The sequence below is a fragment of the Siniperca chuatsi genome, linkage group LG4 (genome assembly GCF_020085105.1).
Source record: "Siniperca chuatsi isolate FFG_IHB_CAS linkage group LG4, ASM2008510v1, whole genome shotgun sequence".
Classification (NCBI taxonomy): Eukaryota; Metazoa; Chordata; class Actinopteri; order Centrarchiformes; family Sinipercidae; genus Siniperca; species Siniperca chuatsi.
The window spans coordinates 26,542,663-26,570,149 of record NC_058045.1 but is presented as its reverse complement, the minus strand read 5'-3'; the positions used below and the strand labels follow the sequence as shown (position 1 = coordinate 26,570,149).

Sequence of the window (27,487 nt, the reverse complement as noted above, 5' to 3'; positions counted from 1 at the left end):
CTAATTGTCCATTAAGGTGGTCCAGCGGGTCCTTAGACGACTAAGAATTATTGCATTCACCTGAAACAGCCCCAGTTATAAATTAAAACTTGAGAAGGAAAGAGTACTATTCAGATCCTATACTTACGTAAAGTAACTAGATAGCTGTTAGATAAATGTAGTGGAGTAAAAAGTGCAATATTTCCCTCTGAAATATAGTGAACATGGGAATACTTAAGTAATTAATGGAAATACTTAAGTATAGTACAAGTATCTCAAAATTGTACTTAAATACAGTACTTGAGTAAATGTACTTAGATACATTCCACCACTGTCTGTTCTGTATTTGCCAGACAGTTATCCTTTTCAGTATGAAACAAACATTATCAAATCTTTTAGGGGCTACTGAGTAAAAAATGTCCTTTAAAGAAATAATTGTGGATGAGGGTAGCAGTAGCAGAGAAAGCACTTTATTTCCTCTAATCCCTGCTTTTGTAAATTACTGGATAACTTTAGGTCTTCAGGACTCTTAAAAAACTATTCAAATAAGACAACAAAGTAGATATTTCTTAATTATATAGGATCACAAGACAAAAAGAGAATTTGATTATAAAACCATTGGGGGTCTCTGACATGTGAAAAGGTTGAGAAAGGTTTTGAAAAACATTACACAAGACTGAAATCAAGTCCTCAGAACAGCACATACCATAGAATTAAAGTAAAGAAAAGACAATTGAGTTTAAGTAAGGGTTGAGCAAATGCAACCATTAAACATAATGGCAAATACAGCTCCGTCCATGAGTATGAAAATAAATAAATTTCAAATATATGAAACTAATGTAATAGAGGGTGACCATCCACACAATAATAATGAGGTGATCCCGAGGCTCAAAATATCTTCACATTTCTGGGAATTAAATAATAAAATAATTTCCATACACAAATATAAAAACGAGTATAAACATTCTTTATGGAACGACGTTGATCATGTCACTGTGTGCTGTGTGACTTGCTGTAAGATTATATAACAGATTTGCATGTGTAACTTGCCTCAGTAATTTGCATGATAGCAGAACAGAAGAGGAGGAGGGAAGATGAATAGAGTTGCCTTTCAGCATCTGACCAGGTGTTTGTATTAGTACAGTGAGATGTCAAAGTAGAGATCTTGTCATTTATGGTTATGGCAACAGCATTACTGGCAAGGTCAGAGATGATCAAATGAAGACTAACTTAGCTAATTCAATTTGATTATATTTATATAGCACCAATTCATAACAGAAGTTATCTCACTGCACTTTTCATATAGAGCAGGTCTAGACTGTACTATTTACAATGTTATTTACAGAGACCCAATAATTCCCACCATGAGCAAGCACTTGGCGACAGAGGCAAGAAAAAACTTCTCTTTAACAGGCAGAAACCTTGAACAGAACCTAGGCTCAGGGTGGGCGGCCATCTGCCTCGACCGTTTGGGTTGAGAGAAATAGAGAGAGGGGGAGAGAAGGGAGAGAGAGAGAGCAGGAGGAGAGAGAATATACAGTAGCAAAATGCAAATTCTACATAGAGATTTAAAATAATGGTAATGGTAATGTTGATGGTAGTGGTAATAATATTAATATTAATAAAATAATAATAGTAATAATAATGATAGAAATAATAATGATAAGACTAATAATAATAATTGTAGTGGTGGTTGTCGAGCAGGAACATGGTAGTAGTAGGTGGCCTGCAATCATAGATCCAGACTCTGCAGCTCTCGAGGCAGAAATACCTGCTGAAAATGACAGAAGGAGAGACGAGGGAGACAAGAAAGCACAAAACTATGGGAGGAGGAAGATGTAGAGATGGTAACATGCAGTAATGGGATAAGAATGCACAGAGATGGAGAGGGAGAGGAAGAGAGAGGAGAGAGGTGCATCATGGGAAGTCTCCCGGCAGTCTAGGCTTTTAACAACATAACTAAGGGATGGTTCAAGACTCACTCAAGCCAGCTCTAACTATAAGCTTTATCAAAGAGTAAAGTCTTAAGTCTACTGTTAAATGTGGAGATGGTGTCTGCCTCCCGAACCCAAACTGGGACCTGATTCCACAGGAGAGGAGCTTGATAGCTGAAGGCTCTGGCTCCCATTCTACTTTTTGGAGACTCTAGAAACCACAAGTAGCAATGCAATGTTTTGTAGGTGAAAAAAGGCAGTCCTTGAAGTTTGTTTTATGTGAGAGTTAAAGGACAAATCCTGATCAAAGATAACACGGAGATTCCTTACGATGGGGCTGGAGGTCAGGGCAATGCCATCTAGAGTAACTATATCTTTAGAGAACATGTCTCGGAGGTGTTTGGGGCCAAGCAAAATAACTTCAGTTTTGTCTGAGTTTAACATCAGAAAATTGCAGGTCATCCAGGTTTTTATGTCCTTAAGGCATGCTTGAAGTTTAGCTAACTGATTAGTTTCATCTGGCTTGATCGATTGGTATAAGAGGGTATCATCCCCATAACAATCAAAGTTTATGGAGTGTTTCCTAATAATACTGCCTAAAGGAAGCACATATAAAGTGAAGCTAACAGTTTACTCAACTGAGAAACACAAGTGAAAGTAGGTGCACCCTCCAGACACCCTCTTACTTTAATACAAGCAACCCTGCAATAATGTATTCACTACACATGCACGCAGAATATCCTCCATCAATTTCAAACACTATATTCTATGATGATTGAAATTATTGTAAGAGGCAATAAGCATGTTTCTAACTGCACAACGTTACAAAATGACCATACAACTGCATGTCTGTTGATTCATTAGAGTTGTTGTCCCAATGACTTAGTAATCATTTGTCCTGGTGCTACAGGTACATATTTTTTAAATTCACTTTCTAGATCAAAACTGCTCTTTTACTGGAGTTTGAGGACATTAACACCTAATATTGCCACTTAACCTGATATTTTACAATATTTTCAACTGGTCAAAACTGTTCAAAATATGGTGATATACTGAATCACCTCTGTATTAGAATACAAGATTCTGTTACATCCAGGCCCTGATAAACTGGCTTGCTCCTTCAGTATATTGCAAATTTGTGACTTTATTTGTACATTACATGCTCTACCACAGACCTGTTGATTTCAAATGCAGTATCACATCTGCATGTACGATACAGGTCTATTATGATGATACATTTTACAGGAATTCCTCTATTTGTGTTTCACCTGTTGTACATTTTGCTCCAGAAAAAAGCCATGATGGGTTAATCAGTCCAACCTCTCATCTAATGACTGGGTCATGATGTGGATGGACAAGCCACTGACCTCAATCAAATAAATAAATTAAATTAAATTAAAAAAATCCAGAGGTGCATCCAGTCTGTATAAATGGGTAGTTCAAAGAAGCTTTTGTCTCTTGTATTCATGTAGTGTATCCACAGCTGTCAGTTTGACGAGGGATGAAGTATTTAGAATCCCTGGTATTTAAACAAACAGTCAATATATCCTCTTGTATTGTAGAAATTCCCTGAATAACTCCTAAGCTTCTCAGATGGTTAAACCACTTATGAAGGATCTTGACATGTTCAAGATAATGCCTCACAAGATGGACCAGCTAGATAGAGACTATTAACAGGCTTGTGTAAGATTATGTCTCCTAAACCTGACGGTTTTGTAATACTGTAGCAATAAAATAATCTGTCACATAGCAATTCACAATTATACTTTTCTAAAAATGGGTTTAAGAGGATCTACTATGAAGCCAGACCTTCAGGATAATTCCATGTATCATTTTACTATTATACACAATTAGTAATGGCGTAGCTTACTGTTACTGTGCTCCCTTTCCTCAACCTAATACTTCAGTTATTGATTTCAATGGAGATGATGTACTGGATGTATTGCATCCTGGTCGACTGAGGCTACTGCTGGTGAAGAGACTGGTTCCGCTGCCTCTTCTCTAACAGATATTTCTGTGATATTTCTCAAATATTCATTCAAAAAAGTTTTCTTCTATCAAACACTAGTGTATCTTGGTGGAAATAAGTATGAACACACCCATGACACATTGGTCCCTTTCACACTGAAGACAAAAGCTGGCTTGAAGCCTCCACACTGTTGGCTTTCAGCTGTGTGTGAAAGGGTCAGATCAGATTTTACAGACTACTAATAAGCTGCCTTTAGACCTGGGTAGGCTTTGTTAGCCTGGTTTATGTTGTGATAATATCTTCCATAGCCAACGCCATCTTAAACATGATCTGTGTAAACATGACGATGACTTTAGTGCCACTTGTCATTAAAAGAAGCAGCAGTTTGTGTGTTAAAGGGTCCAAGCAGAATGAAAGGCGTTAGTTAAGTGTGAGTAATCTGATATCACTGTGCACGTTGAAGACATGACTTAAAGTCAGATGTGAATGTTATCCAGCTATGTCAGATGATAAAATCCCAACTTGCGTCAGTACCAGGTGGACCGGGAGCCTCAATAAGGTAAGATTGTTTTGGTCTAGCTCCCTGTTGCCCCTCACTCCTCCTGGTCTTTCTCTGGCTCCCTGAGGCCCTGACTATGCAAAGTCTTCCCTGCTATCTCCATCATGGCCTGGACCTCTGGATCCACATCCAGTATACTCTTCTTGCCCCCCCCTTCCTCACCCTGAAACACAAAACATACAGAAATACCATGGGTTTAATTTTTCATCTTCTAAAGTAAACAGCTGTATAATGTAAAAAAGCTGAAATGCAAATGAAGTTGTCTATTTGTGGTACAGTTGGTACAGTTACTTACATGCCTAATAAGCATGCACTCCTCTGCCTAAATTAAAAAAAACAAATGGGTGGTGGTTTTGTTATAACTCTACTGAATATGGATTTTAGTGTGGGACAAGTTCTATTTGTATTGCCCTCACTCTTAAGCAGGAGTTTTCAAGTGGCACTTGAATGCACCATTATTTAACATTTGGGAAAAAAACAGATTAACACCTGAAAAACAAACTTGTACTGTTACTCCTGACTGTATACTACAAAAAAGGCATGCATTAGCCCCTGCATTTTACTGCAATCTTTGTGGACAAACTCCAACACTGTTGTGAGTCTGCACTGTAGGACAGTTGAAGACTGAGTTCTTCCCAGTGTAAATGTGTGTAAAAATAAAAACAAGAGCAAGTACCTCTGGTTCTGGGGGTTTTCCGACTGCCCACACTTCCATTGAGTCCAGGGTGAAGTCCTCCTCTCCAGAGAGCTGAGGGCTGCCGTAGGTGGTGCACTTGGGCCGTGCACGGCTATGACCACAGCCAAAATCACTGTCCAGCCACAGGCCAAAGTAGCCATGCTGACCGCCCATACCCTAATGAAGGCCAGAAAACATACACCACGGGACACAGAAAAAATGAAGACAAGCATGTAATAAGAGTAATCTCATCCTTTATTTAAGTCTTTTTTGTTCTATCCTAAAGTGGGAACAATATTTCTGGAATTCACCTACCAATATTTTGTGAAATCAAACTTGGTAATGGGACCATTCTGATGCCATTTTAGTGGAACACTAAAATTGAATCTCAGGATGATGATAAAAGCAATACCAATAGTAATACCACATCAGAAGAGATTAACATTTTCTGAATGATACCAATCACTTTTAAAACTGCATTAAAGGCCACTTGGGGGCAACGGAATAAGCTGAAAACACAAAATTGACATATTATCATCTTATAAAGTTGTTATGGCAAATGTGTTAGAAAACAAAGTTTGTGTTTGTGTTCAACATTCACACTCCTTTTAGCTTTGTTTTGGTCTCCACCAACCCCTGAGAAAATCACCAGCTAGTCTCTAACTGTGTCTGTCTACTGTTTGGTGCTGGGCGGGTAGAGTGCAGTGGGTTTATCAGAGCTTTTTTACTGAAAACAGCTGCCTGCTGCTGCTGGAAATGACACTGATGAGAGCAGAGTTGCTCATGGGTGATAATTCTGTGCAAGTTTGTCAATACAATCAACCACTATAACATTAGACATAGTTATTTGATCCATTGTTAATAAAAAAAAATATTGATTAGTGCAGCTTTAAGCATTTTTAGCTGTTTATTGCAACACCACATGGCAAAACAGTACCCTGTTTGTTCACTGGTTATTAGAACTGCTGTTCTACCACTGACAAAGATAATTGGTGTATGTTATACAATAAATATGTAATAAATAACACCGTATCGTATCTATAACATGACAGGTCAGTCACTGGTTGGCTGTAACGCATTTTTTAATGAAGGTTTCTGTCCCCTAAATCAGAAATCGTTGTATAATGATGCAACCCTATCAGGCAATATCTGAAAAACAATATTTACACTCAGTGAGCTAAATTAGGGGAATTCTATTTTAAACTCCATGTAATTATTATAGGCCATGAACAACATAAATAAAGTTCTCCTCTATTAAACTAGTGCCTCACCAGTCCGTTGGGCATGGTCTGCTGATTCTGGTTGAGGTACATGAAGTGTTGGTTGTATCCTGTTGCTGTATAAACTCTCAGTTTGGGGAACACAGTGAACAGGAAGCATCTGGAGTCACCTGCACACACACATATATACAAATTATGGAGATCTGAGTGAAAATTCAAGTGACAGCCCACAGTATTCAAACAAGTAGTATTACTTCCTCAATTCGTCCTTTTATCAGTATTTTAATATTAGTCTTGATCTGGGGTCTGTACAACACCAACATGATAGTACTGTTTGTATCACAGCATTATGGATTTAGAAGCTTAAATTCACCGTTTTCTATCAGAGACAACACTCTTCACTCCTGTGTGACTGAGTTGTATGAAGCTTTGTCATCATGTGGTATAAGTTATTTGTACAAATCACCTCTGTTCTTTATTCAGCGGTACAGAATCAACAGTTTATAAATAATAATAATAAATGGTTCATCTGCTGTAAAAATTTTAATTTAACTGTAAATCTTGATACCTCAGGCAGTGGTTCCCAAGGTGGGTGCTGCAGCACCCTGACCCAAGGGTGCTGCAAGATTTGTTCAATTCCTTTTTTTTTGTTGTTTACATTTTACAATAGGTTTCCCAATTAAAATGAACATTTTTATGTTAGGTTTTCAAACACATAAAAACAATAAACAATATATAAGCAATAAACACGTAATACAATCACAGTATTAAAAACCCTGCTAAATATGCAGTTACGCTGCAGCTAAAGACATAACAGCAACCCACTTTCTGATTCTGCATTTTCCTGGTTTTCAGCAGTCTGAAATTGGGACCACAGCAGGCAACGGAAATATTTTACTCTAAATACAGCTCAAAGAAATGCTGACCTCAGCCCACAACACGGTCTGAAACGATTGAACGAACCTGCGCCGGCCAAAAGTGGGGTGCCATGAAAAAAATCATTATGGAGGGATACCATGGTTTAAAAATGTTTGGGAACCACTGGCCTAAGGTATAATTCTGATCTCCTATAATATTGTTGTTTGTATGAAGATCAGTTTTAGTGATGTCACACAATAAGAGAACTATAGAAATGTTGGAAATCTGGAAATTCCACCACCTCAATAGAAATCTTTCATGACAGACATTCTGACATGTCAAATAGAGGTGTAACTGATAACATTAATCATGGCCTTTCATTTAGAAATTCCAGTTTCATTGCACTGATAATCTGGCCACTGGAACCATTATTTACACGTGTGCTTTTCCTGGTACGACAGGCAAAAAATGTCTGCTGTGAAAAAGGTCTAAAGGAAAAATACGTTGATGCAATAACACCTCAAGTCATAATTTCATGTAAGAAGCATGGACAAGATTTTTCTTAACCCTAGAGGCTAAAGGCTAAAGCACATATATGATGTCATGTCAAAATGGTGGCAAACACAGCACGTGCCGCACTGTATTAGCATTTGTAGGATCCTTAAAATACATTCCAGACTAATCTTTAACTTTTTATGACCTTCAATTCACTCAAGTAGTGAGTAATAATTACTTAAATGCATTAATTAAAAGTATGAAAGTGCACTTTTAGTTGCTAATATAATTTTGTAACTTACAAGCTCAAGCTTGCAAGATCAAGCTATCACTGGTTAGCTGTTTTATAACCATAGTTTATGTTATGGGAAGCTCATCCTACTGTTTGTTATCAGTTATACCAATAATGATAATAATCAAAACTAAAACTATACTATAACACTGTACTTTTATTGAGATACATGTTATATTTTGAACCTAGCATAGTATTTCAAACACACTACAAACTGTGTAGCATTGGTTTACTTGCTAACATGAGAGAGTGAGTCATGCAGGCTGATGTTACTGTGTTCCCTGTAGAATTGGTGAAGGCAGCTGATAAACTAGAGATGGCATTCATCAAATAGCAAATTACATCTAAAGTCATACAACATGAAAGTGCTTCTCTCACCCTGGAACTGAGGTTTGACCTCCCAGGCGTGGGAGGCGAAGCCCCCAAAAACATGTCCCTTTGTGTCTTTTATAAGCAGCAGGGTGGGCCCCCGCTTTGTCAGGCCGGCCACCATCCTGGTGAAGCTCTCCCCATGCAGCCGTGTGGAAAACACAAGTCTCCAGGGGGCGCTGTAGCTGTCTGGCAACTGGAGAGATTAACATAGAGTTGTACAATGACAGTGTGTGTAAATATTAATAGTGATACAATAAATGCATTCGAAGCTTGAGATTTGAAGGCTCTGCATGTGTTTCCAGGTATTCTGTCATGTCTCCTCTTCCTTCCAGGTAGAGGAGACATCTAATTAGCCAGCATTAGTGAAAACACCTGTGTGAATGAACTGTGGTTGTCTAACAGCTATAAATATCAGTCAATGTATAACTTATATTTTCATGTGATCATTTACATGACCTATCCCTTGTGACTATTTAAACAAATTAATCAAACAGCGAACCAAAATGATGTATTATTCATACTAATCAAGATCTTACAACACACTATATTGGACTCATGCAAATTTTTACATCTGTCTTTTGTCTTTTATTGTGAAGCGATGTCTGATCTAGAAAGGTGCTTTATAAGTCGACTTTACTTTAAATATATATATAGACAGCCTACAGGTAATATCTACGACTACGACTGAAACCTTTTCTACTACAGGTAATATCCCAGAACATCTCCAACAGTTGGTACATATACACAGCCTCACATAAATGCTAACAAACATAAATAAACAAAACCAAATATGACAAAAAAACATAAACAAAACAAAGCTTATATGCACCTGTTCATCTAAAGTGAAGCCTGAGACACAATATCATGGCTTGATCACTGTGTCCATTTGATGCATATGCTGCCCTGCTTAACATGAAGATCTATTACAGGAAGTCAATCCAGTGACTCTAAACTTTTTGACTACTGAAAGTAACAGTGGACGGCTTAACTGGTCTTAAAAAGTAAAAATGACTCAAACTCAAACTCAGCTTCTTTTATATAGCACAGAACTTCCTGGTGATGTGACTTTAGATAGGGAGGTGAACTGCAAAAAAACGTACAACAGCCAAGAAATCTATGCTTTGCCTTTGCCATTATTGTGAAATAAAGTACACAGTATGGTGGCAAGTTGCTCCTTTTATAAATGTAAAAACAAATGCTGGAAATGTCATGGACCTTTGTTTGAGTTAAAAGTTAAATGTACCAATGCCAGACTTAACTACATCAAGGAAATGAGAAAACTATGAGGGCTGATTTGTTTGCCAGGAAGGAAGGAAGGAAATAATAGTTATAGTGAATTTTGAGAGGTCAAAACTATGAATAACAATAAAACTCATTTACCATCTGATAATAATTAAATTCATATTATGACTTGATTAATTATGTGCAGAGCAAAAGGTTTACTGTTTATGATGTCAATGAGGGCATGATAGTGACTTGTCTGAAGTTAATAAAACTAGATGACAATAAGGCAGGTGGAACTTATCACATTGCCACTGAACATTTACAATATGATGGAAAAACCTGTTCCTCCTCTTGCCACTTGATTTACTGGGTTTCTAGTTCATGCCATATTCTACCTGACTCAGTGCTGTCAGTTCCTGTTTTAAAATGAAACAGGTCAAATAGTAGAGATAACTATATGATTACAGCCCTGATTGTGTCTGGTCCAAGGTGTGAGAATTGAGAGAATTCTGATGGACAGGTTCACGACGTGGCTTATGGTATACCATCTTGTTTTAGTGGCATATATAAATTCTGAGTGGTATGGCATTTAGCATGTTACTCATGTTCCACTGTCATACACCACTCCCATGTCCTGCTGTGTGTAATTTATTATGATAGGCCAAACAATTCAATAGCTTGGCCTACCATAATTTATAAATGGCTTGTCACTTGTGTTCCACTGGCACATATCACTGTCCACCATCATACAGGTGCTATGTCACTGTTGTTCAGTGTCATATTCCTAGTTGTGCCTTGTTCTGTACAAAACACATGAAAAATATACTGACACTCATCTCTTCACAAGCTGATGTGAACCATTCCTCATTCACATCAGATTACTTCAGATGAAGCAAGATGGCAAAAAAGGGTTGAAAAGAGAACCCTTGGGTTACAGTTAAGGACCTGTCTAAATATCTCAGTCACTGAGGTTGTGATTTATGTCTCAGCAACAAGAAACATATAAGGTGAAAATAGTGCTCATGGAAGGGTGAAAATGTGAAGCAAGAGAACACAGGTGGCGCTAGAACCTCAGGTATGGGAAAGCTCATCTTGCAATGAACCTTATTCAACTCTGCCTTTACCAGTCAGAGATGTTTGTTTTGTGATTGTTTAAGAGGATCACAGTCATACATCTCCTATGAATGAATAGGGTGTTTGCGTGCATCTATAAGCTGTGGCTGGTAGACAGAGGATCTCAAACCCGTACTTATTATAATCTTTTTTATTTTACCAACACATTATAGACATAATTCATAGCGAGTTGAAAATGAAAATAATCATAGCTTTTCCACCACAAAGGCTAGGTTATAAGTATCTAGCAGACAGTACACCAGACACGAAACAAAACAAGCATGAAATGAACAGCTATGCGAGTGTAAGCCCATATTATTGTACGCTAGGATAGTCTATGTTGGTTGGTACTGAAATAGAATGAGCAGAAATACAAATCATAACAAGAACATTCAAAAAACTATATTTATGAATTTTTATAAATAATAATAATAATAATAATCCACATGTAATGGTTACTTACCAACATATACAATGTTAAATCACTCAGTAGGTGTACAGTGGTGAAGGGGGTTCAGCTGCAAATTTGTGTTAAATATGTGCCAAATGCCTAATATCCCATATATAGTGTAGCCTACTATACGAAAAGAAGTAATGTAACAGCAGAATATACATTTTTTTTAAATTTTCTCTTGGTTTTAGGCAGCAGGACCTCAAATGTTCGCTGCAGACAGGAGACATGTACATGAACATTATGTCATCATTCACCAGCCTGTTAGTGCCCCCTCCTGTCTGGTTTTAGTTATTTCAACAGAAGGCCATTACTCTGTAATGTAACAAACCATTTGTGATACCTATCGGAAGAATTTCCTTTGTCTGACAGAGCTGATTCGACTGACAAAAGACATAGCAGTAGCATATGAGTTACAAAATAGTATTTTATTTTTTTCTTTCACAGTTCAGGGTCAACCATTCGGCCCCAAATGACCAAAAATGAATGTCCCTCACACTATCCGGTCCCTGATATACTGTACTGTAATCTTAGGCTAGACACCCTTTTACAGACTGGACACAATAAACAAATAAAGTCAGAGCAAATCCATAAAAGTACAAAATTCAGCCCCCTGAACTCTCTGCAGGACTAATTTATAGACACAGCATCTACACTTTTTGTAATTTGCATTGCTTCCTTTGGGAACCGTTTGTGGCATGCTTCAACAAGAGTATCAATAACCGGATAGAAGAGGTGCTTAGCTCATCTGTCCTTGGGGCTCTCTGAACCAGAGGCTGGATACTCCCTTTGCCCCAGCATGCTCTCCACAAGTGCAGAAATGAACGTGGCTGGCTTCCATGCAGGGCGCTTGTGTCAGGGCTCCTCTTCTGTGACAGAAATGCCATATCTCTTCTCAATTATTTCTCATTTCTCCAAGCCCCTGCATGATGGCTTGGAGAACACTAGAGGCTTTACGAAGTGTTGTATCTGTTTTCTGGAGAGCCTGAGATGCAACATGGATGATCTTTAGGACATGGAAGAGCACAATCAAGCACAAGCAGAATTGTAGTCTTCCCACGCTGTAAAGCAGACCTGAAGCCTGAAGGGGGGCACAGAAAACTCAGCAAGAGTGGTCATCATGGGCTTCAAAGATTTTCTCACAGCTGACACGTTATGCCATCTACAGACCCATCGTGTGTCACTCAAGGCAGACAGGTCCACTTTCACTCCCAGCTGTTTCTGCATCTATAGGAAGGCATGGTGAGATCCAGGTTGGCCAAAAAAGGTGTATAGACTTTCCATGACACTGAAAAAAAGAGGCTATCCGGTTGACTTTGCAAGCCTCAATTAATACCAGATTTAGTTTGTGTGGTGCCATACAATGGATATAGATGGCCCCAGGGTGGTCCCCTTTGCTGCACTCCGTTAATGTTCCCAGCCATGACGGCAGCACCGTCATAACACTGCGCAACCACAGGAAGGTTGGAAATTTCATGTTGAGTCAGAACTTTTTAATTTGACCGTATATTGCTTCTGCATCATACCTTTCAGAGCAGTCAACAAATCCAAGGAAACGCTCTTGTATTTCCATATTGTGCGTGTGGTTCAGACTTGAAGCTTCAAGCTTCGTCAACCATGAGAGTAAAAAAAATTCCCCTCAATCTCTTTGATGATTTCCTTCCGCACCACACCAGAAGCTATTTGTATTAACTCATTTTGGGTGTCATGGCTTGTGAGAGTACATGATGTCTGCTGTATCATACAAAATGACGCATCTCGCTTGGCAAGGAAGCACATTTCCAAAAAGTTCCCACGGTTGCTTGAGCCTTCACTCTCATTGTGTGCTCTAAAGGCTATCCCTTTGCTTTCCCAAAAACAAAATAATTTCAGCAAGGGAGGTGGCATCTTTCCGATTCTCTTTCACGGTTTTCTTGTGAGCCTTGCACGTGTGAAATGTTATTCCCTGTTGCTTGGTTTTGGCATTTGTTTCATTAGAAATTCCAAAAGCAGCACAAAAATCTGGCACTTTCTACTATTTGAACTGGCCAGAACCTCGCAGCAATATGGCGGCGTCAGAGACGCATCTCACAAGTCGGATGTTGTATCTACGTGTATATATTCTATGGTTCACCTTTCTATGTAGACAAGCGCCGATGGAGCCAAGACATGCTAGCAGGACCTCCTGTAAACATCACAGCTAGTAGTAGATCTTTAACAAATTAAACATCCTTATGGGTTGTGGAATGAAAATTAATATGTAATCTATTTCTAGTCAATTTATCTTTCATCTGTCGCAGCTGAAATCCCACCAGCTAAGCAGCTATTCCAATTTAAAATAGCGTTGTCAGCTGCCAAGAATGAGGTGAGTTAGCATATAGCTAAAGTTACTGCATTAAGTAACTAAATAAGTTCTATCTGTTAATTAATCTATTAAGGGTGGACGATAATGTCTTTGGCAGAGCTTCTGGTTCGCCTTGGCGGTTGGGCGAGAGAGTGAGGCTGGATATGTCCAGAGTTCAGAGACAAGTTCTCCCTTTTCTCCTTGAAATATTTCTGGTGAGCACGCAATCAGCAGTAAGTACGTTTACCCGAGTTCAGTGATATACTGAAGTGATATATAGTGAAATACAGCGATATTGGATAAAATCAACAGTGAACAATTGATAGTGTAATTGACTAAATGGGACTGCAGTTCACATCCTGAGTCCTATGTGTGGTTAGGTTTAGGCAGCAAAAGCCCTTGGGTAAAGATTAGAACAATAGAGGGGGCTGTGTTTGTGGGGGCGACACATATGGTGTGGCATATGGTATGTCGTCATGTACTGGTGGGAAGTGGTACATGCGTCATACCGTTATTGTGTGCTATATGCCATATGCTACAGAGACATACCACTATCAATCTGCCAGTGGAACATGAGTTGCACACCATTTAGAAGTGACACATAGCAGCAACATACCATAGTCAGCAGCAGTATGCCAATAAGGATCACTGTATGTCAGTGGAACATGAGTGGCATGATGTTTATAAGTGCCTTAAGTCAGTAGAGCAGCAGCGGCATAACAATAATCAATAGTGACGTACCACTGAGAATCGATGGCATATGCTTCTAAGATGCTTTCAATAAAATCAAATATTAAACACTTTTTCATATAAAGAATGTTAGCGGAGCACCTAAATATCTACTCAGTATCGATGAGTATTGGTGTGTCTATAAAACCATGAAGGCTATATGAGGTAGTGGTATATTTGATGCTTTTTATATCAGTAATATGGTTAGGGTAGGGTATGATATTATTAGAGAACTGAGAATAGTGGGCTGGAAGCCTTTTGGTATTGCTGGTATTTTTTCTTCCTTCTTTCTTTCTGACTGTTTTTCATTTTTATTTCTTTTTTCCTTCTTCATTTCTTTATTTGTCTATCTTTCTTTTTTCCTTTCTTCTTTGCATAGCAGTCTGTTCTATCCCCAAATAATGTATACTGAAACATGAGGACAATGCTCCTGATGGTGGCGATATAGAAAATGTCTAAAATTCAAATTTTTTAAACTGATGCTGTATACATTTTTATTCTGACCTGTGGTGCCAGAAACATGAGGGTGAGAAGGTCCAGCAGACACCTCAGCTCCTTCCAGGGCGTCTCCCTGCAGGGGGGCAGCAGGGTGGGGGCTGGCCGACCACTCAGGGACACATTTAGGCCCTCAGCTACCAGCATCTCCAGGTACAACGATACCTGGGAGACCCTGAAGATCCAGTCCTCCAGACAGGAAACATCACAACCTCTCTGATCTGAGGAGTGAAACAGCGTGAGGAGGGGAGAGGAGAGCAGAGCAAATTGGGGGGGGGGTTGTCAACAGTCACATTTCCTTACCGTTAATACATTCAGAAACCTTCAAATCACACATTTACCTGAGGGTTTGAGTTCAGAACACATCTGCTCTGCCAGGAGTTTGACACCCAGGGAGCAATCACCCATTCTCTCTGGTTTCCAGCCCTGCAGACGCCCTCTGTGGACCAGAATCTGAACTACAGCAGAAATCAGGTCCTGTAGGAACTATGGAGAAAGGGAAAAAGGGCCAGAGTATGGTGTCAGTAGGGAAGGACGGAGGCAGAAGAGTGAAAAGGTAGGGTTGTGTCGAAAGAAAAAGTAGATAAGAAGAGAAATACCACAGAAATTGACACATTATTTCCTATTTAATTACACCCTCTACTCACCTCTGCTACCTGCTCACATGTGACAACCATTGCTGCTCCTCCTGCTCCATTCTGGGACATGGCCATGATGAGAGGAGCCCGTTCTTCTGCAGTGCCTCGCAGGGTGTCTGCTAGGAAGATGACCAATTGCTCTCGTCCTACCCCTGAGACAGCAGAGGTTCTGGTCTTCCCAGAGGCTGCGGGTGCTGCCAGTCCAGGGTCGATACTACACATGCACTGGTAGACCCTCTTTACAATGGAGTCTGGGGCCAGGCTGCCCATTGAAGACTGGGAGAGACAAAAGGAGGGGTTGATTATATTCAGACAACACACTAGCAGAAACTACCTTTTCCTGACAGATGCACTGATACACTACATTGGATAGTAATGACATTTGCTCAGTGGAACAAAATATAGTCAAAGAAACAAAGCATATTTCTGAGCGTGTATACCTACTGCAGGTATAGTATTTTAGGAATCTGTAATACTACACTAAATTAGAAAGAAGAATAACTGGAAAGTAAATGTAAAGGGAAATGAGGTCCAAATATGTACTGTACATCTCTGAGTAAACATGCAATGCAAAAACACAGAAGTCATTTAACGGAGACTAAACAAGATCTCTAGGAACTGCATTTATGACATTTTACAGTAATTTTCAGACTTTATAAAGACAAGAAACAAGAAACTCTTCTAAATCAATAGATCTTGTTTTTACCGGAGAACAGTTTCATCTGGTTATGCATTGAGTTGTAATCTTACGTCTTTGTTCCTGCTAAACTGTTGGAATGACACCTACATGCACTAATTATACAGTCTATTTACTGCTTTAACAGTCACACCTGCAGCATCTCAAGTGTTAGAGTCTTCCCTGCTGGTGTTTTCCCTGGGGCTCCTGAAGGGCCCCCAGCACCGCCCTGGAGCCTGTCGAAGACCCCCTCAACCACAGGCCGCTCCTCAGGGCGGAAGCGGGCCAGCCGCTTCTGCACCACCACACTCTCTGTGTTACCCATGTTGCTCTACAGTCCAACACATAGCATGGCAGGACACACACACCAGAGTCATTATGTTTACATACAGCGGGCTACAATTAAAGGAAAAATCCACCCTAAAACAAAAATACATATTGTGCTATATTGATTTCAGACGGTATATTCATATATCGTATTTGTATATATGTAAATAACAGAGCTGGCTACTTATAATGTAAGTCACATTGTCAGGACTTAAAATAAAGATATCGTGAATCAGTTTGAGTTTCACACTCAATTAACGACTGACTTTGTAGGCTCACACACGTTTTACATATTCCAATCATATTAGTTCCAACTGAATTTAGCAATTACAGAAATCAAAGTTTTCAAAATGTCCTGTCCTCCTTATTGAAATGATTCCTTATTCAATATACAACCCTTTTTGGCATATGAGCCCTTAAAATGAAGCAATACCTACTGGTCTCCAACTGTTAGACTTTTATAGGCTGAAGAGAGAAAGGCTGTCATTATTTGACAAGAAAATATATTGTTAATCAATTAATCATTTTTTTCATTATTTTGTGTAAGAAATGTCTCTTTCTATTCTTAATTCTTGCGACCCCCTGAAGGGGGGCCCCAAACCCCAGATTGGGAACCAATGATCTAGGGAGCAGCTTCAGCATTTGTTTCACTGTCTATGCGCTTCATCTTAACTGCCTGAACTGTGTAATATTAAAGTAATGATGTATCTCAACTCTATTCTAGGGCTGACCCATAACCAAAATACTATACGAATAATTTACTAATAAAGCAATACAAAACTGTAACGTTATGGTAAAACTTAAATTCAGCCATCCGACTTCCAGTGCAGTAAAATAACAACTTTCAGCCTTTCACGACCAAAAGATACGGAGGTAACGTAGAACAACAGAACATAAACTACTGCGCAGTGTTAAATTTAATGTGTTAAATGATATTTTTCCAAGTGTTGCTGCTCCCTGTTTTGTTAAAGGTCTGTATTCATATTCTATGCGATGAAGACGTTTGCTAATAATCTATAAGTATTAAGTATTTAATAATACAGCTAGCCTAACGTTGCCGATGTGTACATGGTGAAATAACAGAAATGTTTTTGTCTTGGACCTCGAATGATTAGCTAACGCTAGCTAGCACCGCGTTATTTCATTTGTATCCCCTGCGCATATGGCTGTATATGAAAAACTTTGGGAGGATACATGACATGCATGGTGTTCTCAAAGCTAGGCAACTTCAAACTTAACCTAACTCTAAATGTGTCTGTGTGCCGCTAACCTTTTAAAGAACAACAGCTAAGCTTTCCACCGTGCATCTAATGACAGCGAAATGTAAACTTCCTGGTGCTAATACAGATGACACTTATTGTAGCCAATGAAATGAGCCAAATGTTCACCTGCTTCATTGTGACTGGTCCATGATGTCGGGGGGCGGGGATAATCGGTAAGGAAGCGTTAGTGGTTACTCCTGCACTGACTCTTCCTCTTTTTGTCATCATCACAGTCATATAGTTTCCCAGAACATAAATCCAAACAGATTGTGAGTCCGGGTCTGATGACATCACTGATGTTATCTTCCCTTATTATATATCTTATCCCATAACAGATTTCACATGCAAAAACACACACATATATATATATATATATATATATATATATATATGCAAACTAAACTACGTGTAAGCTTACACAAAAACCTCGTAATGTACACTAACATGAGTAGAAACTGTAATTTCATAGTCCTATCCCGTCTTTCACCAGTAGAGTCTGCACAGGAGTAACCGAAGAGAGACAGAGCCCTTTGAGGAAACGGCAGGCAGTTGAAAAACGCCTTTTAAGGGCATGAGACTGACTGTGAGTGCACTGAGCTGGGTGTGTTGCATTGTAATGAAGTCTTGTAGGACAGTGGATGCACCCACGTCGGCACAGCTGAATGTGTGGGTGACGTGCAGCCATCTGCACACGTCAAGTAAACAGACTGGTGTAAACAGGATACCAATGATGAATCATTGTGCAGCAAAATATGAACCACATAGCTAGAAAAGTCTTCTGCAGTGCAATTACTAACCAAAGCTGATAAGTGGGTCATAATTCTGAATGAATGAATGAAGTTAACCTTGTCCCCTTTGAATTTAGCAGGGAAGGTAGCTTTTTGCCCCCTACCTAAAGTAACTGCTAGTCTAGACCCTACAAATAGGGAGTCAAATGTATCAGTTTTATCAGTGCTGAATCACCAAAATTATAAAGTTTTCTCCCTGTTCCTACTGTATGTATGATAACCCTGTTATACTTATCTTTAGAACAATACCTGTAGTTTAGCCCAGGGCTACTTGTTCTTTCAGAGTCTCCAACTCTCCAGCGCTACAAGCTGACAGCGGTGGAATGTAACTAAGTGCATTTACTCAAATACTGTACTTAAGTACAAATTCAAAGTACTTGTACTTTACTTGAGTATTTCTATTTTATGCAGCTTTATACTTCCACTCCACTACATCTCAGAGGCAAATTTTGTACTTTTTAATCCACTACATTTGTCTGACAGCTTTAATTACAAGTTGCTTTTCAGATTACAATTTTTCATACCCTTCATGTCCAGTGAAAGCCATGTATCTCTCTATCTGTTTTTGGTGAATTTGGGTGTGAATGTTTCTGTCTGATAAACTGAGGGACTGAAGTGTTTCTTTATGGGTTGAGAAAACTCTCCCGCATCTTAAACTAAATAAACTTTTTTTTTTTTTTTTTTTTTTTGGATCAGCTGGAAAATGCACCATCACAAAACTGAAAACAGGCTGTTTTCTGAGCTCAAGAAAAGTTGACTTTTTAAAGATACGTGGTTCTCACAGGACAGCGACGCTACAAAAGTGATGATCTTATAGACCATGATGCATTGCTGTAGATTAAACTACCCAACAGTATATAAAGTAGTTAAAATGAGCTCAACCTTAAACATCTGCAGCAGTAAAATGCAACATACAAATGCAGCATTAATATTAATCCAGAAACATCAGATATAGTAGGAAAACAGTGACAGGGAACATTTCACTGCACAATGAGTACTTTTACTTTTGATACGTTGTGTAAATTTTGCCAATAATACTTACATACTTTTACTTAAGTATGTAGTGGAGTATTTTCACAGTGTGGTATAAGTACTTTTACTTAAGTAAAGGATCTGAATACTTCTTCCACTACTGCAAGCTGAGACATCTGAAGAGCGCAGCAGGCACTGAAGCATTTAATTCCTATCAGGTCATCATGTAAACACACAGGATATAGGTAAATGACAAAAACCTTTGTGCCAATGCTACTCAGTATAACCAAAATCCTTAAGAGTGCAACATGATGCACGATGTGCAGGTGCAGTGTGTTATACTTTTGGTGAATTCTAGGTTTGTCTTGTTACATACAAAGAGCACAGAGTTAAAAAGTGCTGTTTGGTACATAGGCCTATTGGTAGTATTTTGAAAGGACTTAATATGATTTGTTGCATAATCATGATCATGCACAAGCAAAATATTTGCTCTTGGTTTGATTAAAAACACATCATTTATGTAAACAAGATCAGTTGTTGGAGAGAGATTCAATATAAGACACTTAAACGCCACTTTTTTTGTTCCATTCCAACCTGTTGAAACTGAGAAGGTGAGTCCAAATGTATCTGCAAGTCACAGTAGAATCAAACAAGTTCGTACACTTTCTTTATAAACTCATATTGACCTTGAGGGCAGCTGTGGCTTAGTGGTAGAGTGGGTCGTCCACCAATCGGAAGGTCGGCGGCTTCCCTCAGTCCACAAGTCGAAGTGTCCTTGGGCAAGACACTGAACCCCAAATTGCTCCCGAGTGTGTGTGTGAATGATTAATTAGTTTCTTTGTACTGATGAGCAGTTCTGCCATCAGTGTGTAAATGGGGTGAATGCGATATGTAGTGTGTGAAGCGCTTTGAGTGGTCAGAAGACTAGAAAGGTGCTATACAAGTACAGTCCATTTACCTTAAATGGCTTATGCCAAAATGTAGGATTGATAATATATAACTAACTGGGTTACTACTGAGAAACTAGCTTAAAGTGACACTGTTCCTTTTCTGAATAGTGGCCATAAATGTGACCGCTTATCAGTCGCCCAAACACTATAATAAAAGCACAGCAGTTTATAATACTATGAGATAATGATTTAACAACTTTTACAACAAAGGTATAACACTGGCAATCGTTTTATATTTTGTCGCTACACAACAACCGCCAGGTAAGCAACTCCATAAGGAGAGATCACTGGAAGTGTGTAACAATATTTATTGACAGAGCAAGTGATGGAGAAGACTAGATCTGGGGGAAAAAGGCAACAGTTCCCCCATTTAGAGATGAAAGTGGAACATGATAGAAAAGATCTTCCTTATGTTGCAAAACCTGTAATCAGAGCAGTTCACAGTTTAGACCAGGCGCTATCTATCTCCTTCTCTTTGCTTTTTTCGCTCCCTCTTGCTCTGTTTCTTTTGCCTCATTGGTGTTTCGAGCAGGTACAGGCAGAACCAGGCAATACACATGGTTCACTGATATGCTGTATGACTGTGTATATGCACACCTTCCTATAAAAAAGAGAAACTTGGCTTGATAACTATGAACTGTCAACTGAAATGTGCTCACTCCTCTATACTGATTCAACTGTCAACAAGTTGAGACTTGAGAAGTGAGTCTTGTTGGTTCTTCTTTTCTCTTCCCTTTGCCCACTAACCCTCCTTAAAGTTGCATCCCTATATGGTAAAAGTTTGACTACTGAGTGACTGCACAGGAAATCCACCATTTGAATACAAAGTTCAGAAAAAAAAAGCCACACACCACACATTCACTTTGATGGAAATTGTCACCCTACTTCAAAGTGTTCTTGCATATCCATTTCAAGAAAAGCTATTCTGCGTTTGCTTGCCACATGTAATTGTAGTCGCTTGTACTTTCTGTATTATTTTGTTTGTATTCTCAGTCCAGAGGCAAAGATCAAGAACATGACCCCATTCCATTTTCATTCATTTTTAAAAAGAGTTTCTGCAAAGAAAGACACATGTAAACACAATCCCAGCCTAAAGCATTATTCTGTTGAGGGTTTGATATAAATGGCATATGAGGCCTGTCACAAGGGGAACTGTGTGTTTCACAGTAAAACAACAAAACCAATGAGTTCCTATATACATTCTTCTCTTAGGGCTAAGTGCTTTGCATGTGTGTACTGAAGGATTTCAATAAGGCGGACACTCCTCTGAGTCTAAGACCATTTTTGTTTTTTGTTTTACAGAAAACCTGGCTACTTGTGCATGTGCATGTACCACCTCAGGCTGCAGCTGAGCTTCATCTTTGAAATGCTGTAATAAAAATGTCACTTATTGTCATGTGGGGTCTAGGTAGATGACAATCAAATAAAATACATTTTCTCTGTAGGTAGAAGTTTCTTCATGTGTTCATGTGGGAAAATTATTGGCCACATGGAACTTAACCTTTTGTGGAATCATCCTTGTAAAACTGCACAAGGCAGTTTAACGGAAATACTTTCCTGAGAGTGACCAACCATGCAGTTAACCTAAAACAAGCAAGCAAACACACACATACATATACAGTACATACATACACATGTATTAAAAATCATATCTCTTTCTGTCAGCTGCAGTGAAAAACAGCTTCCTCATTCTGGTCTCTGTGACAGCCGCTGATTCATTTGTTAAAATAATCCAGGATGTCATCACATCTTTCATGTGGGTGTTAGGATTTCTGCTTGTCAGTTTGACTGTAAAGCACAACCTTGTGAAACAGACCTGTTGCAGAAAGCAGCCCCAGTACACACATGAGGGACAGGAGTAGACAAAGTAATGCCTCACGCACATTTTAACAAACATACAAATAAGAGTAGTGCCTGAAAATGCAAAAATGGTATCAGATTAGGGCTCTAATAATGATGCACCACATTGCATCAATTTGAGGCAGGAAAGCCAAGAGACCTTTCTCACGGCAGGCAGTTTTAATCACAGGTGTAACTAATAACATAACACTTAGGTGTGTCAGTTACAGGGTCCTGGTATTGTGAAAAGTAATCCACTGGACCAGAGCCATCATTAATGTTATTAGTAACACCTGCTGTTCCTTCTATGTTGAAGGTACTGTCATATTATTATATTACGCTTCAGTTCTGTGAATAAGTGTTCACCCTTGTTCAGATTTGTTCTGTGAATTTGCATGTCTGACAAATAGAAACACTGATGAATAGTGTTTGGAAATGGAGAATACATTATTCTAGAAATGTGCCATCCCCTTGTTTTGTACAATATTACACTACCAGACTACAAACAGCAGCATCATGTATCTATGTATGCAAATATGAAGCTACGGCCAGCAGCCGTTTAGCTTAGCTTAGCATAAAGACTGGAAGCAGGGGGAAACAGCTAGCCTGGCTTTGTCCAAAGGTAACAAAATACACCTACCAGCACTTCTTAAGTTAACTAATTAACACTCTATATTGTTTAATCCGTACAAAAACAGAATTGTAAAAACAACATGTTGGGGTTTTACAGGTTGCCTGGCAACTGCTCAGAGCCCAGTAAATTATTGTTTTTACACTTCGGTTTTTGTACAGATTAAACAAGATATAATGTGTTAATTTGTGAGCTTTAGAGAAGCAGGTCGGTGTATTCTGTTTCCTTTGGACAGGCTACTGTTTCCCCTTGCTTCCGGTCTTGTGCTAAGTTTAGCTAACCGTAGCCTTATACTGAACGGAGAGACATGAGAGTAGTATCAATCTTCTTATCTAACTCTCCGCCACTATGCGATTTAGTGTATTTCCCAAAATGTTGAACTATTGCTTTAATAATTCGATTTATAAATGAGCTACCCAGTAGTTTTAACTGTAGTATATAATGAGCTTCACCCCACCCAGCTACAATATTAAAATGCTGCTCACACATGAATATATCAGTTATCATAATCCAATATCATACACAATAGTATAACACTGCCAGGGGGCATTCTGCTGCATAATGAGTACTTTTATACATTTTGTTAATAATATTTCTGTACTACTTGGGTAAAATGATGAATGCATGACTTTCACTTGGAATATTGGAATATTTTTACATTTAGTTATTGCTACTTTTGCTAAAAGATACTCAATACTTCTTCTACCACTATTTATTGCCTGCATCAGAACTGTCACATCACATCCTCTATTATGGCTGAGTCTGGGGAAATTGAAACTGTTCCTTAACTCAAAATGTCTGCCGTGAGAAAGGCTCACTGCGTGTCTGCTTTGACATTTTACAGTACATGCTGAGCTATTGCTGTTTGAGGATAAAGTTGCTGAACGTAAGTAAGAAAGATTCTGCTGAAATGATCTAAATCAAATTGAAGTGCTGTTGGATTACATATTTACACATTTAGATCAAATGTGTTTGTGTGTATCCAGTTTGAGTTCCCTTCACAATACAACAGGCCTAACATCATGAATCAAACCGATGTAGCCATAGCTTATAGATCAGTGCCTGATTCCCTAGATAGCTCTCCAGTTGACCCATGCCTTGATTTACAGTGATATTACAAAAACTAGTCTTGGAGTCATTCAGAGTGCCATTAATATGCACAGCCACTCTCATTTTTATTATAAAGGTCCGTGCACAGAGGCAGTTGACCTTTCACTGTAACCTTATGGCTACCAATAGGGCAGGTTCAATAAATGAATAACTATTTTAATGGATGCCACTCATGCAGAGCAGAGAGTTATAGTTTAATTAAAATGAGAGTAGACTCTTGAGCAGGAAATAGATGTCCACAATGTATTAGTAATTGGAGAGAGAGAGAGCAAAGATGAATAGAAAGATGAAGATAAAAAAGGACAGTAATTGTTTGAGACAGCAAAAACGGGGTCAGAAAGCAGAATTACGTAAGATATTGCTGTGGTCTGACAGACAGACAAAGAGGAGAAATGTAGAAGGGAGCAGGAAAGGAGCTATGTGTTGCCTTAAGGTATAGCATTGAGATGAGGATGAGTGGAGCTGTTGTGTAGACTGATGGTAGAGTGACACAGACATGTGACGCTCACAAGAAGACACTTGTAACAGAAATAATTCTCCTGACTTAAATTGCGGATGTGAAAATGTGCTGTAGGGTCTTTGATATTGTGTCATATAACAACATACTGTATATAATACATATAAAGCATATGTACAGTATACTACTACAGTACATGTCAAATTATAAGTATGACAGTACCATATACTCCAAAGCAATGCAGTACAATACAATGGGATAAGATCCAACACAATATAATAAATAATACACCAGAATATGATGATTTGCACAATACCATAAACTACCTGATATGAAATAACATGATATGTACCATATGAAAAACAATTATGATACATATAGTATGAAACATTACAATAGAATCCACTACACCATGATATATATGATGATACACTATGTTACAGTGTTGGGAAGCCTGACCAGAGTGGCTAGGAAGGTGGCAGGAAGCAGACGCGAGAAACTTTGTCCAAGTATAACAAAAGGTGTTTTGATTACAAAAAGTGGCACCATGCTACATGTAACCAAAAATATGCACAAACAAAAAAAAAAAACAGATAATAGTTAACTTGGCATAACTGAACAAAACTCAACTCATGGTAAAACAACTTATATTAACATCACGTCACATGCACACAGCTACACGCTTCTATATTTGTGAATTATTAAATCAGGGACCATCTGGGACTTAGTACAGCTGATACAACCAGACTTTGACCAGTTCACCTTGTCAGTCACTCGGAATCAGTAAACAGTGTAATGAATACAATCCCAGAGGATAAAATGGACTTTTCTCCTCCTTACATTGCTTCCTTTGTTCAGTCTAGATTGGTCATCCGTCTTTGAAATAACCTTTGGAACAAGAAGTGAGCTGCATATTTCAACTTCCTTACATATAGATGCAGGACTTCTGCTTATTTTCAGTTTAATCATACTTAGCCCCAAAGTCAACCGCTAACAGAGGTATTCTAGAAATGCTGAGACAGAAAGAAGAGGAAACACATCAGTATAGTCACATTACAAGGGCTCGTTCTGGGGCTGATCTATAGGCCAGACATTATGAGACAGCATTTGCTTCACTGACATCCTTGAAAAATGACAATGAAAAAGAAACAGAATGAAATCATTTAGATTTTCTATAGAATGTCAAATATACAAAGTGATGGAAATAATTATGATAAAAATATATAATATATAAATAAAAAAGACTACAGAAATCCAAAACATACAGTGCACTGTATGCAGTAGAGGGTTGCATTTCAGTACAGCTAAATTGCAGGTAAATGAACTGGTAATTTTATTTTTATTTTACTTTTCTATGACAAGAAATTCTATAGAAATCATTTGGCATTTAGGGTTAGATTTAAATCATCTGAAACTCTCAAACCTGAATAATACCGCTTATTCTTACATGATGATTCCTTGTATCTCTACTACTGATTCTACGACTATTAAAAATTCTCTAAAATCTGGCTAATTCTCATGAAAAGACCAAAACCATCAATGAATTGATCCCACTAACCAGTACTGTGTGTGTAAGCCTGATGTATCTTCTTCCTCTGAGCCACAGAGCTCCATTGTCATCCAAAAACTATTAAAAACACATCAGTGAGCAACACTGTTGCACTGGGTGACATGTTTCTTGAGCACACACACTGTAGTTTTATTACTCAGTCCCACATACACCATCCTGCTGCCAAAAATACTCACTAGAGCACCAATTGTGGATTACAGTAATCTACCACTGAAAATAGTCTCCAACAAACGCAGTATTTCATCCTGTTTGAAAGTATTGAGAAACAGGCTAATGCATTGTTGGTCTTCAGTCATCGGCCAAGTACTTTTCCAATTCGAAGTCCACATTTACGTAGCCGAGAACAGTCCAAATGCCTGGAAGTATTCTTGCTAAACCCTGACTTGCATGACCTTAGACAAATTAGACAAGTATCTCAGCATATATTTAATCTCAACCAGCAGTGATGGCGGAGGACATGGACCAAACCCACAAGCTTAAAATATAATTTTCAAATAGTTTTTCGGTGAGAAATTAAATGTTTAGATTTCAAGAATGTGGTCATTTTGTCATTAATTAAAATAATGCCTTCATGTAAATTTGCTCCGTTTTCAAAGATATGAACTTCCATTAGCGGGTCTAGCTAGTTTTAGCTGGTAATTTGATCATTTACCTGTGGCATTGATGTCACAGATCTTGTCACAGTAAAAATCAATAAATATATATAAATGAAAATGAACAGAGTTAGTGTAGTGTATAATATTAGATTTAGTTTCAATGTATAGGCTACATTACAATGAGGATAACAAGTTTATACATGTACAGTAAGTGTGTAAGTGTGATCACCTGAGCCTAGCTTAGAACACTGTTGTCCAAATTGCAAACTCCCATTCATCTTGCCCAGTTTGAACTCCCAGAAACACAAGTTTGAATTTGCCATACTCTGTATTTAGAAATTAAGGCCTTTGGTATATTTATCAGCCGCGACAGCATGACTGGTATTGTTTTCACCTTGTGAGTCTGTGTGTATGTGTGTGTGTGTGTCTGTGTGTCATCATGGCAAAATGTGGTCCTGTGTGTTATATATTCAATTCAGTTCAATTCAATTTTATTTATATAGCGCCTAGTCATAACAGAAGTTATCTCACTGCACTTGTCCTAGAGAAGAATTCGAGTTATATGTCTGTCTGTCTGTCAACAGATTTTGTCAAAGCGATAGAGTCACAACCGTGCAAGATGCAGCATGAAACTTTACAGGTCTGTAGTTGAGATCAAAATGAAGGCCGAGTTCAAAGGTGGGTGTGGTCCAAGCAAAGGCACCTTTTAGGGGGGTAGGAAGTAGGGGCAGGGGCCACTGGCCGCTCCACTTTACGCCCCTGGCCCACATTTGTTTTAAGTCGCAGAATTAGCTTTGCCAAGATGACAAGATCCAGGCAGACAAAAAACTAAACATGGCTGTAGCATACAGCGATCCAGCGCAATCTAGATAACATTCAATCTTTATTATAACAACTAACACGATGCATCTTACATAGTCTACACATACTAACATAGTATTTTGCGCAAAACATCTGTTGAGAACGACCATTAGACTACAGC

General features: G+C 38.6%; 1 protein-coding gene across 2 annotated transcripts; it reads right to left on the bottom strand.

Moving 5' to 3' along the window:
* Positions 1–2,567: 2,567 nt before the first annotated feature.
* meak7 (MTOR associated protein, eak-7 homolog) lies at positions 2,568–17,873 on the bottom strand. 2 transcript variants are annotated; one of them, XM_044192329.1, is made up of 9 exons: positions 17,719–17,873; positions 16,158–16,334; positions 15,337–15,603; positions 15,031–15,175; positions 14,699–14,910; positions 8,361–8,547; positions 6,389–6,507; positions 5,118–5,294; positions 2,568–4,604 (listed from the first exon to the last, which is right to left on the bottom strand). In XM_044192329.1, the coding sequence occupies exons 1-9, from the start codon at positions 17,827–17,829 to the stop codon at positions 4,476–4,478; spliced, it is 1,524 nt and encodes a 507-aa protein (XP_044048264.1). In that variant the 5' UTR covers positions 17,830–17,873; the 3' UTR covers positions 2,568–4,475. The 2 variants fall into 2 exon arrangements, with proteins under 2 accessions (XP_044048264.1, XP_044048266.1); XM_044192331.1 differs by lacking the exon at positions 17,719–17,873 and adding an exon at positions 17,601–17,707.
* Between the last annotated feature and the right edge of the window lie 9,614 nt (positions 17,874–27,487).